The sequence below is a fragment of the Geotrypetes seraphini genome, chromosome 3, assembly GCF_902459505.1.
Source record: "Geotrypetes seraphini chromosome 3, aGeoSer1.1, whole genome shotgun sequence".
Classification (NCBI taxonomy): domain Eukaryota; kingdom Metazoa; phylum Chordata; class Amphibia; order Gymnophiona; family Dermophiidae; genus Geotrypetes; species Geotrypetes seraphini.
The window spans coordinates 176046385-176064992 of NC_047086.1; the positions used below are offsets into that span (position 1 = coordinate 176046385).

The following is an 18608-nucleotide window of genomic DNA, read 5'->3' on the forward strand; positions in this document are numbered from 1 at the left end:
AAGGCAATTTATTGAAACTTTCTAGCTAGAGTAAAGACAGTTATTCACAGAGTTATTGGTAGTACAACTAGTATTACTGTACAGTAAAACCCTCGATTTAATGGACTGCTAGGGGGGAGGGTTGTCCGTTAAATGTGATTGTCATGAAAATCTGAATATCCCTCCCTCCATGAATAACTCTTTCCCTCCGGGGATGTGTGTGTGTTGTGAAAGCCAATTATGCCGGGAAAAGCCCTTTTCCTCTGCTCAGCCCTGAATGTTGCACTGGGGTAGATTTCACCAGATGTTGCTGGCATCATTTGAAGAGCGTAGCTGAAGAGGGTGATGCATTGCAAACTGGGAGTTGTAGTCGCCAGGGCACAGTCCGTTAAATCCGAAGTCAGGATAAACAAGGTCCAGATAATCAAGAGTTTACTGTAATTTTAGCACAATTAGTACTGTTAATGGATAACAGCAACATATGGATGGTCTTATGGACATGTAGGCTAACCCTCAATTTTGCTGATTTGCAGCTTTTCTTGATCTAGTGCAGTGGTTCTTAAACCCATCCTGGGGGACCCCCAGCCAGTTGGGTTTTCAAGATATCCCTCATGAATATGCATGAGTCAGATTTGTATTCATTTTTCATACTACAACAAGTATATTATAGAAAGTTATACGATCTCATAAAATATGCATTTGATTTCCTTTCATGTATCACTGTAAATACATTATATCATTCTAAATTCATGTACAATAAGATCAGAAAAGATATGTACTACATAATATGTATAACAATTATTACTAAAAATTTAAAACCCTTCTACCCTCCCCTCCCAATACAAATTACAAGTATAATAAAAATATTGACAAATACATATATATTTTAAGATAAATAAATTAAAATAATACCCACCCACCTCCCCTCCTTATAAATAATTTATTATGGGAAAATGATATCATTCATTACAGAAGTCTGCTAATGGTCCCCAGATCTTCTGAAACTTACCAAAATAACCTCTCTGTGTTGCTAATGCACGCTCCATTTTATATATATGGCATACGGAATTCCACCAGAAGTTATAATTTAACCTATCATAATTTTTCCAATTGTATGTTATTTGTTGTACTGCTACCCCAGCCAATATAAATAAAAGTTTGTTATTGTTTGAAGAAATTTGACTCTGCTCTCATTGCTGTGCCGAATAAAATAGTATGATAAGTCAAGGCTACTGGATTATCCAACATCCTATTTATTTGCGGCCAAATTGATTTCCAAAATAATAATATGAATGGACAATAGAATAAAAGATGATCTAATGTCCCAGCCTCAAGACGACAATGCCAACATCTATTAGACTTAGAGCTATCTAGTTTTTGTAAACGAACAGGGGTCCAAAAAGCTTAGAGACATTTGGAGCATTGAGATTAAGCATCAGATTACTGCATCTCAATGGCCACAACTTTGGTCTTGGAGGTTAAGATGTACAGTTTCAGCATCTATGAGACAAACATGTGTAATCTCGTGAACTCTCACGAAATTTGGCACCTCTCCTGGTGGTGACTGCTTGATGTAAGATGGCGGTTGTGAATGCGACCACCGGACACTTAAGACAAGTTGTCAAATGTTTTGGGGAGAGAGGGGGAGGGGAAGGGGGATTTCATGGTAGGGGTATGGACGTGTATTGATCAAAGGGTGTTATTAGATATAAATGAAAATAAGGGGTATGTTTTGTGGTTCCATTTCCTTTTAATTTAGAATTTTAATGGACACTTGGAAGACATTAAAATTTATTAATAATTTAACAGATATTCCAATTCATAAATCCACTTGTCAGTCCCTTTGTTGAACCCCAAGATTCAAATTAAGGTCATCTGGAAGTACTGGTTGAAGGCGGACATACGTACTTTAGATGATGTAGTATCAGATGGAAAGCTGCTTGAGTTTTCGCGACTGCAACAAAAATTTGGTATTGCTAAATCTCAAAGTTATAGGTGGTTGCAGTTGAAGCAAGCTATTCAGGAGGGGTTCCTTGACTGGAAAAATCTTAAAAATCAGTATAGTTTGCCGTTCCTGTGCTTCCAGGTGAATTTCCTGGATCACCAGGCTGCTCAGTGGTATAAATTAATATCTGGACTTTTGAAAAAGAAACCAAAAACTGGTCTTTATGACATTTGAAGCATTGAGATAAAGCATCAAATTACTGCGTCTCAATGGCCACAAATCTGGACTTGGAGGATGAGATGTACAGTGTCTGCATCTATGAGACAAACATGTTTTTTCTTGTTACATAGAGCATGTTGGACTCTGGTTAGATTACAGAAATTAGATAGTTGTAAGTCTAATAGATGTTGGCACTGTCATCTTGAACCTGGAACATTAGATCATTTATTATATTATTGTCCCTTGATACTTCAATTTTGGAGATCCATTTGGGATCAGGTGAACAAAGTACCGTATTTTCGCGGATATAACGCGCGCGTTATACGTGATTTTACGTACCGCGCATACCCCTCGCGCGTTATATGCCTGAGCGCGGTATAGAAAAGTTTTTAAACATAGTTCCCACCCCGCCCGACGCCCGATTCACCCCCCCAGCAGGACCGCTCGCACCCCCACCCCGAACGACCGCTCGCACGCGCTCCCACCCGCACCCGCATCCACGATCGGAGCAAGAGGGAGCCCAAGCCCTCTTGCCCGGCCGACTCCCCGACGTCCGATACATCCCCCCCCCCCGGCAGGACCACTCGCACCCCCACCCCGAAGGACCGCCGACTTCCCGACAATATCGGGCCAGGAGGGAGCCCAAACCCTCCTGGCCACGGCGACCCCCTACCCCCACCCCGCACTACATTACGGGCAGGAGGGATCCCAGGCCCTCCTGCCCTCGACGCAAACCCCCTCCCCCCAACGACCGCCCCCCCCCAAGAACCTCCGCCCGTCCCCCAGCCGACCCGCGACCCCCCTGGCCGACCCCCACGACACCCCCACCCGCCTTCCCCGTACCTTTGTGTAGTTGGGCCAGAAGGGAGCCCAAACCCTCCTGGCCACGACGACCCCCTAACCCCACCCCGCACTACATTACGGGCAGGAGGGATCCCAGGCCCTCCTGCCCTCGACGCAAACCCCCCTCCCTCCAACGACCGCCCGCCCCCAAGAACCTCCGACCGCCCCCCCAGCCGACCCGCGACCCCCCTGGCCGACCCCCACGACCCCCCCACCCCCCTTCCCCGTACCTTTGGAAGTTGGCCGGACAGACGGGAGCCAAACCCGCCTGTCCGGCAGGCAGCCAACGAAGAAATGAGGCCGGATTGGCCCATCCGTCCTAAAGCTCCGCCTACTGGTGGGGCCTAAGGCGCGTGGGCCAATCAGAATAGGCCCTGGAGCCTTAGGTCCCACCTGGGGGCGCGGCCTGAGACACATGGTCGGGTTTGGCCCATGTGCCTCAGGCCGCGCCCCCAGGTGGGACCTAAGGCTCCAGGGCCTATTCTGATTGGCCCACGCGCCTTAGGCCCCACCAGTAGGCGGAGCTTTAGGACGGATGGGCCAATCCGGCCTCATTTCTTCGTTGGCTGCCTGCCGGACAGGCGGGTTTGGCTCCCGTCTGTCCGGCCAACTTCCAAAGGTACGGGGAAGGGGGGTGGGGGGGGTCGTGGGGGTCGGCCAGGGGGGTCGCGGGTCGGCTGGGGGACGGGCGGAGGTTCTTGGGGGGGGGGGCGGTCGTTGGGGGGGGGGGGTTTGCGTCGAGGGCAGGAGGGCCTGGGATCCCTCCTGCCCGTAATGTAGTGCGGGGTGGGGTTAGGGGGTCGCCGTGGCCAGGAGGGTTTGGGCTCCCTCCTGGCCCGATATTGTTGGGGAGTCGGCGGTCCTTCGGGGTGAGGGTGCGAGTGGTCCTGCCGGGGGGGGGGATGTATCGGACGTCGGGGGGGGGGCATCAGGCTTTCAGAATGGGGACAGACCTTCAAGGGGGACAGGACTTCAAGGGGGGACAGTGCACGGAAAGTCAGGGGGGGTGAACGGAGAGTCGGGACAGCGCACGGAAAGTCAGGGCAGTGCACGGAAGTCAGGGGGGTGAACGGAGAGTCGGGACAGCGCACGGAAAGTCAGGGCGGGCGAAAGGAGCGTCGGGCATCATGCGCGTTATATGCCTGAGCGCGGTATAGAAAAGTTTTGGTACATATCATCGTGATTTCTGCGCGCTATACCCCTGTGCGCGTTTTACACAGGTGCGCGTTATATCCGCGAAAATACGGTAATGGAAAATCCAGTGGCACTAACATACGACACTGTGCTATTTGGCACTTTGATGAGAGCTAAAAGCCAAATATCAGCTCATAATAATAAACTTCTCTTTATTATGACAGGGGTTGTCATACAGCTTATTTTAAGGAATTGGAAAAACTGGAATAGATTGAACTATACCTTTTGGTGGGAGTCTCTCTGCCACGTTTTTAAAATGGAACGTATTATGGCTTTACAACAGGGACATTACAAAAAGTTTCTGAAGATTTGGGAACCATTGACAAAATTTTGCAAAGAGTGATGGTTGATTTTGCCCTTTGGTCATACACGTCCAGGGTGGGTAGGTGGGAGGGAGGTTGGAAAATATTTTTTAATTCTTTAATTTGAGTGCAAATATGAGTATGGAGGATGATATATCTTTTTGCCATAGATTACAATTTGATTGATTTTAAGTGCTTTTATAGTGCAATATGATTGTATAATATGCTCCCCTCTAGAGGACTACACCAAAATCTTGTCTCGTGCAGTTGATACTTTAGAATCTAAATCACAATTTTGCATGAGGTAAAACTCTATAGTTTAGAAATCTTTCCTTAATTGCTTCTGATAATTTCAGCTATACATAGCTGAAAGCAGTACAACATGCAGAAAGTGAAAACTATCTAAACTTCACTTTCTGAATGTTGCACTGCTTTCAGCTGTGCATAGCTGAAATTATCAGAAGCAATTAAGGAAAGATTTATAAACTATAACTATAACGAGTTTTACCTCTTGCAAAATTGTCATTTCTTTAATGACATTAACTATTTTTTTCTGCAGCCCTCCAAGTACCTACAAATTCAAAATGTTAACTAACACATATTGCTTCCTTGAGCATCATTGCTCAAATACAATATCTTAGCTGGATTAAGTACCAAAAGATGATGGCTAAAGATATGTCTAGAGCTTTTTGGTATGTCAAGACAGGATACATCAGCATTGGAAGTATTGACCTTGAGGAATGCAAAAGCTGTACCAGACACTGGTGTATCAACAGAAAGGCAGAACAAGCAGATAGAAAGGAAGAACCCCTTGTCTTAGGATAAAGATACACCAACAAGAAAAAGACAAGGTGGATGTCTCAGTCAACCAATATAAGTCTACTCGAAGTTTTCACCTATTAGCCTACCCGGATCCAAAAGCTTGTCAATATAAGACATTCTTTGAAAAGGACATTTGTGTTTCAGGCTTACAAATTGCAAACTGGGTTAGGTGAAATTACCTCCAAAGCCTTATCTTATTGTTCCTTTAGGAAATTAGTAAAGACCTATTTGTTTGATCAATTTTCAGGTTGATTTGATTGGTTTTAATGCAGTATCTTTTTGTACTTCTTATCCAATTGTATTTACTCATAAAACTGTATTGTTTCACTGATTGTCCAGTTTTATGTGACTGCTGACGTTGGCGGTATACAAGAACAAAGTTCTTCTTCTTCTTAAATGAGTCCCAACAAGGATCCCTGTTTCAGTGTTACAAAATAACGCCTTCTTCAGGGGACACTTATTTATAAAGTGTCGATCATGCATGTGCTGAAAAGAGTAGCTAAATTGTAACGTGCTAAAAATGGGCAAAAAAGGACCAAAACTTATATCTAGTTCATGTTCAAAAATAAAATAGACGTTTGGCAGCTTTGAAAATGGACATTTTTCCTGCTGGATTTGTGGACATCTTGCACAAAATGTCCAACCTCAGACTTAAGCACATTTTTGATATGCCCCTCCATGTGGCTTAAATACACATGGAGTCTCTTAGTTGAATTGAAATTCCAGAGTGAGAGGGCACAGAATGAGGTTAAGAGGTGATAGGCTCAGGAGTAATCTAAAGAAATATTTTTTTTTTTACAGAAAAGGTGGTAGATGTGTGGAATAGTCTCCCAATAGAGCTGGTGGAGAAAAAAAAAGTATCTGAATTCAAGAAAACATGTGACAGGCACGTGGGACCTAAGGTAGAGGAGGAGAAAGTGGATGATATGGATGAGCAGACTAGATTGGCCATTTGGCTTTTATCTGCTGTCATGTTTCTATGTTTGTTACTAGTTCATCTCAGAAAATATTACATAATGCTTTATATAATGTGCAAAACTGTTGGTTGAGAAAATGTACAATATTCTACTAAAATATTAATAGAAAAGAAATGCAAAAATAAGACTAATTTCTAGACCTACCTGACGCCCTTCCAGTTCAATCTGGAAATTTTTTGCTGACTCCTGGGTGACTCGACCTCCAAAATCCAACTGATACACTTGTGTTGCCTCATTCCACAACGGTTGCTTATTAGCCATCACATACACAAATCCTTGACTTCCCAGCCGCCCATCTTCCTTTTCATTTGCTTTCCGGCATCGAAATTCATCCAATTCATTGGCTGTCCTCATATTTCTTTTGGTCTTCCATCCTTTCTTACCAATCTGGCTCTGATTCATCAGCTCATCCCCACTGATGAAAAGCTCTGGCTCACTCTCTGAACTATCTTGGAACTCATTTGTTTTGTTCAGTTTCTTGGCCTTCAGTTGGTCCTTCTGGTTCTTAACTTTCTTCTTCTCCCTTCCCAACCTTGGGCTTGAGATTAGAGAGTTGAAGTCACTGAGGGTTCTTGCTTCTTTTTTTACTTTACCCTCAGTGATGGCTTGAACATTACCTTCCTCTGCTCGACTATCCAATAGCTTCCTGTTTTTCTTCACAAACTTATCTGCCCGCTGAGGTATGGGGCTCTCTGTCAATGATAGGACTTCCTGAAAATTGTCTGCTGTCTCCACCATCACCTCTGTGCCCATATGACCTTGTAGCTCTGATGAAGGTGGACAGATGAAAGGTTTCTCTACAGCTAAATGTGGTTTTGGGGGCATAGAGACTTGAGTACCCTGCATAGGTGGACATGCGCTGTAGGCATTCCATGGGTGCAAGGCTATGGGTGGCAACTGTAAACTGGAGCAGGTGCTACTTCCTGGATACATGGGTGGCAATGGACAACAGGAGAGGTTGGATGGGTAGCTTGGCTGAAGCATGACTGTTGGCTCCTGCTGTGTAAATTGTGTAGGAGCTAAAGCTTCTTTGGGAGAGCAAGGGTTCTGCACTGTCTGAAGAGAAGGGATGTTGTAGCTCCCTGGATAGGGAAGCCCGACGCCATAGTTCACCTGGAAAGTGGCAGTGGGATTGGCTGATGATTTGGGGGAAACAAATGGCACACGAGACATATCCAGATGCTGGGACTGATTAAGCATAAGAGGTGGTTGCGGTGGTGGTGGTGGCTTATGAGGGTTGGGCATTGAATTTTGAGCTGTCCTTTCCTGAGGAATCCAGATCTCCTCATTCACCATAGGGTCCCATTGGTATGGAGGTGGACGTTTCACACCTATGCTGGCCTCAGTGAGTGATGTTTGTCTCATCACCTTCTCTGTGTGAGAATGATGCGAAAGCGCTTCATCCTCTGTGAAAGCAGAATTGATATAATCTGTCCGGTCTCGGCAATTATTGGCAGGGCTTAGCAGGTTGTATGAGGACTGGGAGGTTAAAGGGGAAGTACTGGCAGAGTGCACAATGATACTGCTGTGCTGTGAACTGTTCCCTGCAGGTGCGTCTGACCTATTAATACCAGGGGTAGTAGAAGAACTGACACTGTTGCTGTTACTGCTACACTGGCTGCAGGTGTATAAAGCTGTGGGTACCCTTTGCTGGTACTGTGGTGCTGCCACCACACTGGTCTTGGGCTTTGGTGGATGTTGCAAAGTGGCCCTCTGATTGTCCATCAGCTGAGCCATTTTGAGTGCTGCCTCCCGACTGTTTCTCCGAAGAGTGGCATGAATGATGCTGTTGTCCAGTCGCTGTGCAGCACCTCGGGCCTGGGACAAATGGCTGGCAATCTCAGGATAAGGTGGTGGGTCCCCAGGTGGTATGGAGTATCGAGGAATGGTGAGCCTATTCAGTGTCGCACTGGTGCTGGGCTGCTGGACTTTCTTTTCTGTTGCAGAAACCCTCAGAGTGGCAGAGCTGCCAGGACCCTGCAAAGTATATTTTTTCTGGGGGCGCAGTGTCTGCGTTCGTGGCCTACACACCTCTTCCACATTCCCACTGCTGTCAAAGGTTGTTATCCTCTCATAGCCCAAAGGAGTCTGGTAAGGTCCTACTGAAAAAAAGGAGAAATCTCCCTTTTTCAAGCACAGATCCAAAGATGGCTGCGGGATTGGAGGGGGTGGAGGAGCAGAAGTAGGGGGAGCTGGTATGGTCCCAGGGTAAGGAGGAGGTGGGTTCAGCTTGCTCATCTGTATGTCTGGTGTGGCACTAAATACCATGGCATCACCCTCTGTGAACTGCTGAACCTGCCTTGCTGGTTTTGTCTTTGGCAGCTGCTCATGATCTCTTTCTCCATGATCCAACACTGGCATCTGGGCTGCACTTTGGGACTGGTGGGATAAGGGTATGGGTGGTTGGATCACACGCCCAATTTCTACTCCTCCAAATATGACTTGTCCTGGGTTTGCATATCGGTTGGGGGCTGGAAACTGCATGGCACTATCTCCTGCATGGTTTGTGGGCCCTCCAGTCACAGACTGATTAGCCAAAACATCCAGCTGCACATTCTGAGTGGCCAACAAGGATTGCACAAGACTCATGCTCTGAGTGGGTGACATAGCTTGTGCTGAACTGTGGATTGGAGCAATGGGAATGTTCACAGTACAAGGGGGGTTGCTCTCTGGAACTCCAGATGCTCCTGTTACTGCAACAGAAACAATAAGAAGTTAGAAATTATTAGTTGGCTGACCATACAAAACACAGTTTTTTTTAAATGTTCAAAATTTTCTAAATGGAATGTATCAATAAGATCTAAGTCTTGCACCAGTATAAAATGAGTACTATACATCCAAAATGAGCATTCCTGCAGATATAGCAACAACTTATACAAAATAATCAAATGAAGTAATTTCATATAAAAAGGAAGATTATGTACCTACCTTGTTAATCTTCTTTCTAGGAGATAGGAACAACAGTCTTGAACCAGTGGGTTTATGCATCCTCACGCGTGGGGTGTGTGTAGAGAGCCTCATTTCCATTTTTTCAACTCCACCTCCCTTCTTCCTGGGCTCTCCTGTACTCCTCAGTTCATATGTGACCCTGGGCAAGTCACTTAACACTCATTGTCCCAGGTACAAAACTGATTGTAAGCCCACTAGGGACAGAGAAAGTATCTGCATATGTGTGAAGTGCTGTGTACGTCTAGTAGCGCTATAGAAATGATTAGTAGTAGTATCAAAACAGGTGGTCAGCCCTGAAGAATAAACATAAAAGGGAGGTATTCGGGGACTCTCCCCGAGAAACAAGTCTGTTCTGCTCACAACACAACAAATAACAAAACATTAACAATGATGAACACTTTATAACTAAACTAAACTAAGCCTTAGGTTTATATACCGCATCTTCTCCACTGAAGTGGAGCTCGACACGGTTTACAGAGTTTAAAAAATATGGGAAGAGAGAAGAGAAAGAGTTTACAAAGCATAAAAAGAAGGGATGTAATCAGGAGAAGAGATTATTATATGCATTATATTATATTATAACCCATAACGAGGCAGAATACATGTCACCTACATGAGCGCAGCCTACATTAATAATCACAGGATTCTATCAGATACTCTCTGTTTTCTTGAGATAGGGAAGCTTCTCTTATCTCAGCTCTTGCTAGAGGCCAGAGGAAGAAGCAAACTGTCTGGCATTATAGACAAATCCGAGACAAAAAGGCACGCTAGGAATCGTCTGACAGGGCAAGCTTCAAGACTGACATTCCTATCTCCTAGAAAGAAGATTAACAAGGCAGGTACATAATCTTCCCTTCTAGTTCAATAGAAACGTCAGTCTTGAACCTGTGGGAAGTATCAAAGCAGTCCCTGGAATCTAGGGTGAGGCAGATGAGCCTGCTGACAGCGCTGAAGCTCTGAAGGGCGGTATCCAATCTTGCTGCTATATTCACTCAGTAAAATTTTCTAAAAATATGGAGAGAGGACCAAGTGAACACAATCTACAAATCTCTTCCAATTGCTTTGGACTCCGCCCAGGAGGAAGCTACACTCCAAGTAGAGTGGGCCTTAAGGGAAGTTGGAGGTATCTCACCACTCCTGATATAAACTAACGAAATGTCGAGCCATTGGCTGCTAAGATTCGCAGAGACCCGACTCTTCGGGGCATCCGCCTTGGGGATAAGGAAAGCTGAATTAATCTATTTGCCGATGATATTCTCCTTTATCTTGACCAACCCTGACAAGATCTGGGGCAGGTCCTAGCTCTTGTTCGCTCTTTTGGGGACATTTCTGGCCTGCGAGTCAATTGCGATAAATCTGAACTACTCCTGTTGCGGTCCACTATGGTGGAGACTTGGCATGCGGGCCTAGAGATACCACCAGTACGGGGGCCGATGCGTTACCTTGGTGTGTATTTAAGCCCCGATCTCAGGCTTCTGTACCAATATAATGTACGACACCATCTGGATGAGATACAGCAGCTGTGTGATAAATGGAGAGACCTTCTGCTGGGAGTCTGGGGTCGTGTAGCTTTTTCTAAGATGGTACTTCTCCCTAAGATTCTGTATCCCTTGCAGACTATACCCCTCTGGGTTACCAATAAGGATGTGCGCCTGTTTCGTTCTATAATCTCCTCCTTCATTTGGCGTCATAAGCGAGCCTGGATTAGCTATGCCACTTTGGCTTTGGATAAATCTCGGGGCGGTTTGAATCTTTCTGCTCTTCGTTTTTACAACGTGGCAGCTCTGTTTCAGTTTATCCATGAAGGTTGGTTGGGTTGTTATAAATTTTCTCCCCGGGGATGTCCCTTCTCCATGCTCCGCTGTCAGTTATCCCTAAAGAGAGGCCTAAGTTTGCGTTTCTTCTACCCCTGCGACGTGCGTGGCGGTGGTGGCATCGGCAAGGAAAAACTCCGGAAGCTTCCCTCTTGTTGCAACTATATGGGAATGTCGACTTTCCCCTGGGAGTGGGACATTCTTGGTTTAAGCAGTGGGAGCAGAGGGGGTGTAGATCCCTTCAGAATTTCCTCACTGTGGGGTGTGGTAAGTTTCCTACATTTGCCCAACTGCAATCCCACTGGCACCTGCCCCAGACTCGCTTCTGGGCTTACCTTCAAGCTCGGCATTATTATTTGTCCCTTGGTCGCAAATGGGGGGATGCTTGGCTCTGTGGTCCCTTGGATGTTCCGTTTTTTCAGGTGCCTCCTGCTTTCAACAAAATGGCCACCTGGTATCACCTTTCGAAAAATGCTTCGGATCTGGGATCTATTGATAGGTTGGCTTCACAGTGGCAATCAGAACTTGACCTTACACTCGACCGCAGGGCATTTCTTGATCTTTTTGCCAATGTGCAAGCCTTGAGGGGGCTTCAAGGATTTTCGGGAAATGCAATTTAAAATCCTGCACCGAGTTATATCTCCAGGGCACAGGGAGCTCGCATGGGCCTCTGGGAGGGAGAGGTCTGCACTAAATGTAATCGCTCTTTGGGTACCCTCACTCACCATTTCTTGGAATGTCCCTCCTCCGCCTTATGGCTGCAAGTTCTTCCATTTTTGGAGCGCCTTGTTCAATGCGCTGTGCCCTGGAACTATGGTTTCCTGCTCTTGGGAGATCAACACAATTTGCTAGAGGGTGGGCTTAAGCTACCCCAGTGCAGGGTTCTTTACATGGCTGTCTTGGTGGCAAAAAAGCTCCTGTTGCAACACTGGGTAGCTGAATCAGTGGCCTCTTTTCTGCAGTGGATTGCTCGTTTAGCTGAGGAGATATGAAATACAGCGCACCCCCCAAGTCTGGGAACCTTGCCCACCGGTGTTCCTTAGCTTTTGAAGGCAAGCTTTAACTTTATGTCTTGGTTCCAAGCCAGAGGCCGAGGACCCCATACTCTGACTCTTATTCGGGTGGCTGATGCTATTTCCTTTTTGCTCCCCTGGGTGGCTACACTTGTGTGTTTGGTTGTTTGGGGGTATGAATGTGGGGTGTTTGATGTATGATTGTTGTGACTTGAGGCCGGGTGTTTGGGGGTTTTCTGCTACTTAAAAATGCCAATTGTGTTGGGCATCCAGCCGAAGGGTTTATGTACAATGAGTCATCTATTGTCATGTTTTTCACTTGTTGATTTCCTTGGCTGTTATGCTTTTATCTGCTTTCTCCACTTCTGGTTGTATGTTCCCTTTGCAATTGCTAATAAAGATATTTAAAAAAAAAACAAACCCCCAACGAAATGGCCTTTCGAATCCATCTGGAAATGGTCACTTTCAAAGCTGGCTGACCCTGGTGGCTAATGCCCGCTATCACAAAGCGATGCTCCAACAGTCAAAACTCATTAGTCACTTCTAGGTAATGCAGCAACACTCTGCACACGAATAGCAATTTCATGATCCAGTCTTGGACCCTGAAGATGTACACGCAGGCAGCTGGACCTCCTGGTTGATATGAAAGCTGGACACTACCTTCGGCAAGAAGGACAGGACTGTAAGCAGTACTATTCCTATCTCCGATATTCTGAGGAAAGATTCCCTGCAGGATAGAGTATGCAGTTCCAATGCTCGTTGAACAGACATAATAGCCACCAAAAATGCTGCTTACACAGTGACATCCATTATTGATGCCTTCTCCAACAGTATCTAGGTGTCTATTTGGATTCTGCACTTATATTCCATGCACCACTTTCTTCGGTTGTGAAATCTTTAACATTAGCTTTTAAAGTGTTACAATTAGGTCAACCTGATTATTTGGCAAAATTATTATTTCCGCATAAGCCAACCTGAATTTGCGCTCGGTATCTGTTTATCAATTGACCTTACCCTCGGTTCATTTAGTTAGGTTAGCATCAACTCATAACTCTGTTTTGGGTTTTTTTGCCTCTGTTCCTACTTTAAGAAATTCTCTTCCAAATCAGATACACTGTGAACTTTCTTACCCAAAATTTAGGTCTCTTTTGAAGACATATCTTTTTGGTTTAGCTTTTCCTTCACTCACATAGTTCAGAGTGGAGTCCAATCTGAAGCAACTGTTTGACTTTTTTGCTTTTTCTTTGTTTTAGAATGGCATTCCTTTCTTCTTAAATATTTTTGTAAACCATGCTGATGTTAAAGTGAAGTGTGGTCACAAGCAGCAGCTATGAGCTTAAACCTGCAGCCCTAACCACTAGGCCATTCCTCCACTCCTTTCAAATATTTGAATATCACCTCTCTCTCTCTCTTCCCTTTCTTCATATTTCTTTGGCGCAAACACTGCACCATTTTTGTTGCTTTTCTCTTAACTGCTTCAAGTCTTTATGTCCTTAGCAACCCATGATCTCCAAAACTGAGCATAATACTCCAAATGGAGCCTCATCAACGACTTGTACAGGGGAATCAAAACCTCCTTTCTTCTGCTGGTTATACCCCTCTCTATGCAGCCTCGCATCCTTCTGGCCATGGCCACTTTCTTGTCACATTGTTTCTTCACCTTGAGTTCCTCAGATACTATCACCCAAAGGTTCATCTCCTGAGCTGTGCTCATCAATCTCTCTCTTATCTCATAAATCTCCTTTGGATTTCTGCATCCAAAATTCATCACGCTGCATTTTTTTTGCATTAAATTTTAATTGCCAGACCTTTGACCATTCTTCTCATTTTTGGAGATCTCTTCTTATGGTTTCTACTCCCTTCAGAGTATTCATTCTATTGGCTATCTTCGTGTCATCTGCAAAAAGGCAAACTTTTCCTTTGAACCTTTCAGCAATGTCTCTCATAAATATATTAAACAATCAACTCCAATATTGACCCCTGAGGCATTCTACTACTCACTTTCCTTTCCTCCGAGCAAATTCCATTTACTACCACCCTCTATTGCCTGTTGGTCAACCAGTTTCCAAACCAGTTTACCACTTTGGGTCCTAAATTTAGCCTTTTCAGCTTATTCAAGAGGAACCTATCAAAGGCTTTGCTGAAATTCAAGTAGATTACATCTAGCACATACAAGTATCCTTATCCAGTTCTTTGATCACCCAATGAAATCAATCAGATTTTTTGGCAGGATTTCTCTTTGGTAAAGCAATGTTGCCTTGGATCCTGCAATCCTTTGGATTCTAGTAAATTAACTATATTTTGTTCAGCAGCGATTCTATTATTTTTCCAGCCTGTAGTTTCCAATTTCTTTCCTGTCCTTGTTTTTGCGACAAGGGACCACCATCCGCTTATCTCCAATCTCACAGAACCTTTCCCATCTCTAAAGATCTATTAAATAAATCCTTAAGAGGTCCACCAGGATATCTCTGAACTCCCTCAGTATCCTGGAATGTATTCTATCAAGCCCTATAGCTTTGTCCACTTTCAGATTTTCTAGTTGTTTATAAATGCTTTCTTCTGTGGATGGCGAAATATTCCACCCCATTCCCAGATATTTATTGGGATTTATTTACTGCCTTTATGAAGAGATTCACCCAAGGTGGTGTACAACAGGTATAATTCAACATAGAACTTTTAATTTTGTTAACAGCATAACAGTAGTAAAAAGATCAAATATAAACATAAATACAATGAATGAGGTAGAGTCAAAATCAGTAAATTGAAACTTAATAGGACTAACTTATTAAATTTATTAATAGCATATACCCTCAGCAGCCAAACATGGTCCTTCTCCAGGATTTTCTTCCATGAACACCGAAAAGTAGTATTAGCATATTCGCTTTATCCTCATCACATTCCATATAGCCATTCTTAGAATTTTTCAGTCTTACAATTCCATTCCTAGCTTTGTCCTTTCCCCAATATAACTAAAAAAAAAAAGGCCTCGTCACCTCTCTTTACATCTCTAGCTATGTTTTCTTCCACCTGCGCTTTTGCTAGCTGTATTTCCCTCTTTGCTTCTTGAGTATGATCTGTGATCCTTTTATTGTCTTTTTCTATATTTCTTGAAAACAGCCTCTTTCGCCCCTTTTTTTTTTGCCACTTGTTTGGAGAACCTTACTGGTTTCCTTTTTCTCTTGTTTTTATTTTCCTTGTGTAAAGATCTGTTGCCATATTTATTTCAGCTTTCAGTTTGGACCAACTGCCCTTCAACTTTTTCTATGCCTTCCCACATTTTATCAAAATCAGTATGTCTGAAATTCAGTATTTTGAGATTTGTGTGTTTGCACTCTGCTTTTGCTCTAGCAAGCAATTTGATTTGGTATATTTCTATTTAACCATTGTTCTAACCAGAGGGATAGTTAATGAAGAAAAGGGACATATTTTGATTACACCTATCCCAAAAGATCAAAAGGCATCAATTGCTTTAAAATAAAATTATAGACCTATAGCAAGCATTCCTTTATTTACCAAACTCATGGAGAGACTGGTTAATTTAGAACTGGTGAACTACCTGGATAAATTTATCATCCTTAATGAACACCAGTCAGGATTCAGAAAAGGCTTTAGTACCGAGACAGTTTTAGCTTCAATTTTAAGTCATCTTTATGGTTTTTTTAGTACAGGAACTAGTGCTTTAATTTTGCAACTGGATCTTAGCAGTGCTTTCGATTTGGTCGACCATGAAATAATGCTACACTGCGTGGATGCAATGGGGCTCTTAGGAAGTGCTTGGAACTGGTTTCAGAGTTTCTTGACAAAAAGATCTTCTCGAGTGGTGTGTGATGGAAAATACTCTCTCATTCTTGGAGCAATCCATCTTGGGTACCTCAGGGCTCCTCGTTGTCGCCCAAACTTTTTAACATTTAAATCTCATCTTTAGGACACCTACTGCAAAAGCTGAATTTAATTTTTCACATATATGCAGATGATATTTCTATTTTAATTCCTCTGAATAACATAACAAAATTAATTTTAGAACAAATTTCTTACATTATGACCAAAATAGAACAGTGTACAATCAATTTTAAATTGAAATTAAATACAGAAAAGACAAAAATTTTTTTTAGCAAGTCCAAATGACAAAATAAGTATGACATCGCTTCACCATAATGGTCATGATTACCCAATTTTAAAATCAATAAAAATATTAGGAATCACTTTAGATTCCCATCTAACTTTGGTAGAACATATAAATTTGGTGGTGAAAAAGTGCTTTTTTGCACTATGGAAATTAAAGACCATCAAAAAATATTTTGACCTTTTATCTTTTAGATTGTTGGTGCAGGCATTGGTTTTATCTATATTGGACTACTGTAATATTGTTTATTTGGGCGCACCAAAGAAAGTTGTGAGAAAATTGAGAATGGTGCAGAATACGGCTGTTCGCCTAATATTTGGGCTGAAGAAAAGTGATCATATCAGTCCCTATTATCGATCATTGCACTGGTTGCCAATGGAGGCACAAGTAATGTTCAAATTTTCATACCTCTGTTTCAAGTTAGTTTGGGGATTGGCCCCTACCTACTTGTTGTCTCATTTCGTGCTATATACCCTCGTGAGGGTAACCAGGAATTGTAACTTATTTGCAAACCCAAAGATTTTACCTGTAAATTTAGGTCTTTTTTAGACAGGAAGCTTGCATTTCAAGCAAGTAAACAAAGTCCTGGTTAGGTAACTTTATTAGCCTTTCAAAAAGAAATCAAGACAGTACTATTTGATAAATGTATCTCTTAATTCGAGATTTCATTCTCAATATAATAATTTTACTGTATTAACTTATAATTTTTACTGTCCTTTTAGTTACTCTTACTATTACCACTTTGTATTTCGCTGATTGCCCAGTTTTTCTCTCTTGTGTAAACCGCCTAGATTTCTTTTGATTGAGGCAGTATAGAAAAATAAAGTTATGTTATATGTTATGTTATATCAAACCATAAAGTATGACGATCACTGTTACCTAAGTGGGCACCCACCCGGATGTTGGAAAAACCTCCTCCGTTTGCAAGCACTAGATCCAGAGTTGCCTCTTCCCTTGTGGTTTCTGTCACCATTTATAAGTGCAAAGCATTTTGACAGGCATCCATGATCTCCCTGCTTATTTCTGATTCTTTAGATGGGACATTTCAATCTACAACAGGCAAGTTGAAATCTCCCTGCAACAGCACCCTTTCATGCTAAGCTTATAGACTAGATTATGGAATTCTTTTGAATCTGACGGCTGAAAAGTTGGAGCTGTGATTAACGAGGTTCATTTGGTGCTGAATGGATCAGTTTGGGTGGTGGATGATTAAGTTTTATTTTATATTCTGCATGGTCATGACTGTTAAAACTGTATGATTTTGTTGTGTGTTGATTTTACTTTACTTTGGACAGAAACTGGCTTGAAAAAGCGGGTTATAAAATCTTAAACTAAACTATTCTCTGGAGAAATAGATGAGCTAGATCACAAGACAAACCAAAACTAAAAGGAACTGCAAACAAGTGTACAAGATGCAGGCTATGTTTATTAAAGCAATTATTTATTGCGTTTACAAGTGGCTCGATTTTTCATTCCGTCAAAAATTACAAAGATTAGGGGACACTCGATGAAGTTACAGGGAAATACTCTTAAAACCAATAGGAGGAATTTTTTTTCCACTCAGAGAATAGTTAAGCTCTGGAACGCATTGCCAAAGGCTATAGTAAGTGCGGATAGCGTAGCTGGTTTTAAGAAAGGTTTGGCCAAGTTCCTGGAGGAAAAGTCCATAGTCTGTTATTGAGAAAGACATGGGGAAGCCACTGCTTGCCCTGTATTGGTAGCATGGAATATTGCTACAGCTTGGGTTTTGGCCAGGTACTAGTGACCTGGATTAGCCACAGTGAGAACAGGCTACTGGGCTTGATGGACCATTGGTCTGACCCAGTAAGGCTATTCTTATGTTCTTAATGTCACCACCTTTTTACAAACCAGGAAACCCAACACGACCCGTGTTTCAGTTAACACGCCTTCATCAGGGGTCTCTAATTTATAAGGTATCAAATTGAACTGCACACAAAAATAAACATAAGCCTGTATAGTCCGAAAATAATCGCTGACAAAAGGTCTCTGTGTGAACTTGCTGGGAAGCAATGGGATCACAAGACAAAACAGGTGCTTGCCCTCCAACAAGCCCAGCTTTCCATGTTTACATGCTTGAACTGCAACACTTATGATACTATGCACTAGCATACCACCACAGTACACTTAAACTGCCATCTCTTAAGGTGAAGAAAATTCAGCACTACCATATTATTTTGCACTGATTCTCCTAAAATGAAGGTAATTCACAAGACTGTACCAAATCCTGGCAGTGGCCTCACCAGGTAAATCATCTTCATCTTCACTGAATACATTTGGGTTGAAGACCGGCAAATTAATGTAATCTAGAGAGATCTTGCGCACCTCTGGGAGATAGATAGTCATTTGTCTAGGCTGTAGATGCAGCAAGCTGGTTTTATAGATCACTGAAAAACAGAAGGTAATGGAC

General features: G+C 43.1%; 1 protein-coding gene across 11 annotated transcripts in view; it reads right to left on the reverse strand.

Annotated features, from left to right (window-relative positions):
- The window catches only part of TULP4 (TUB like protein 4), a 179820-nt gene that overhangs the window by 12243 nt on the left and 148969 nt on the right, over positions 1 to 18608 (reverse strand). For 9 of the 11 annotated variants that reach the window (XR_004538729.1, XR_004538730.1, XM_033936754.1 and 6 more), the window contains 2 exons: positions 18442 to 18585; positions 6426 to 8974 (listed from right to left, as the gene is read on the reverse strand). Coding sequence is in view for 9 of the 11 variants with exons in the window: in XM_033936754.1 (XP_033792645.1) it covers positions 6426 to 8974; positions 18442 to 18585 (2693 nt within the window). In the remaining 2 variants the exon portion in view is untranslated. The remainder of the gene's footprint in view (positions 1 to 6425; positions 8975 to 18441; positions 18586 to 18608) is intronic. The other 2 variants (XM_033936757.1, XM_033936762.1) reach the window with 2 other exon arrangements.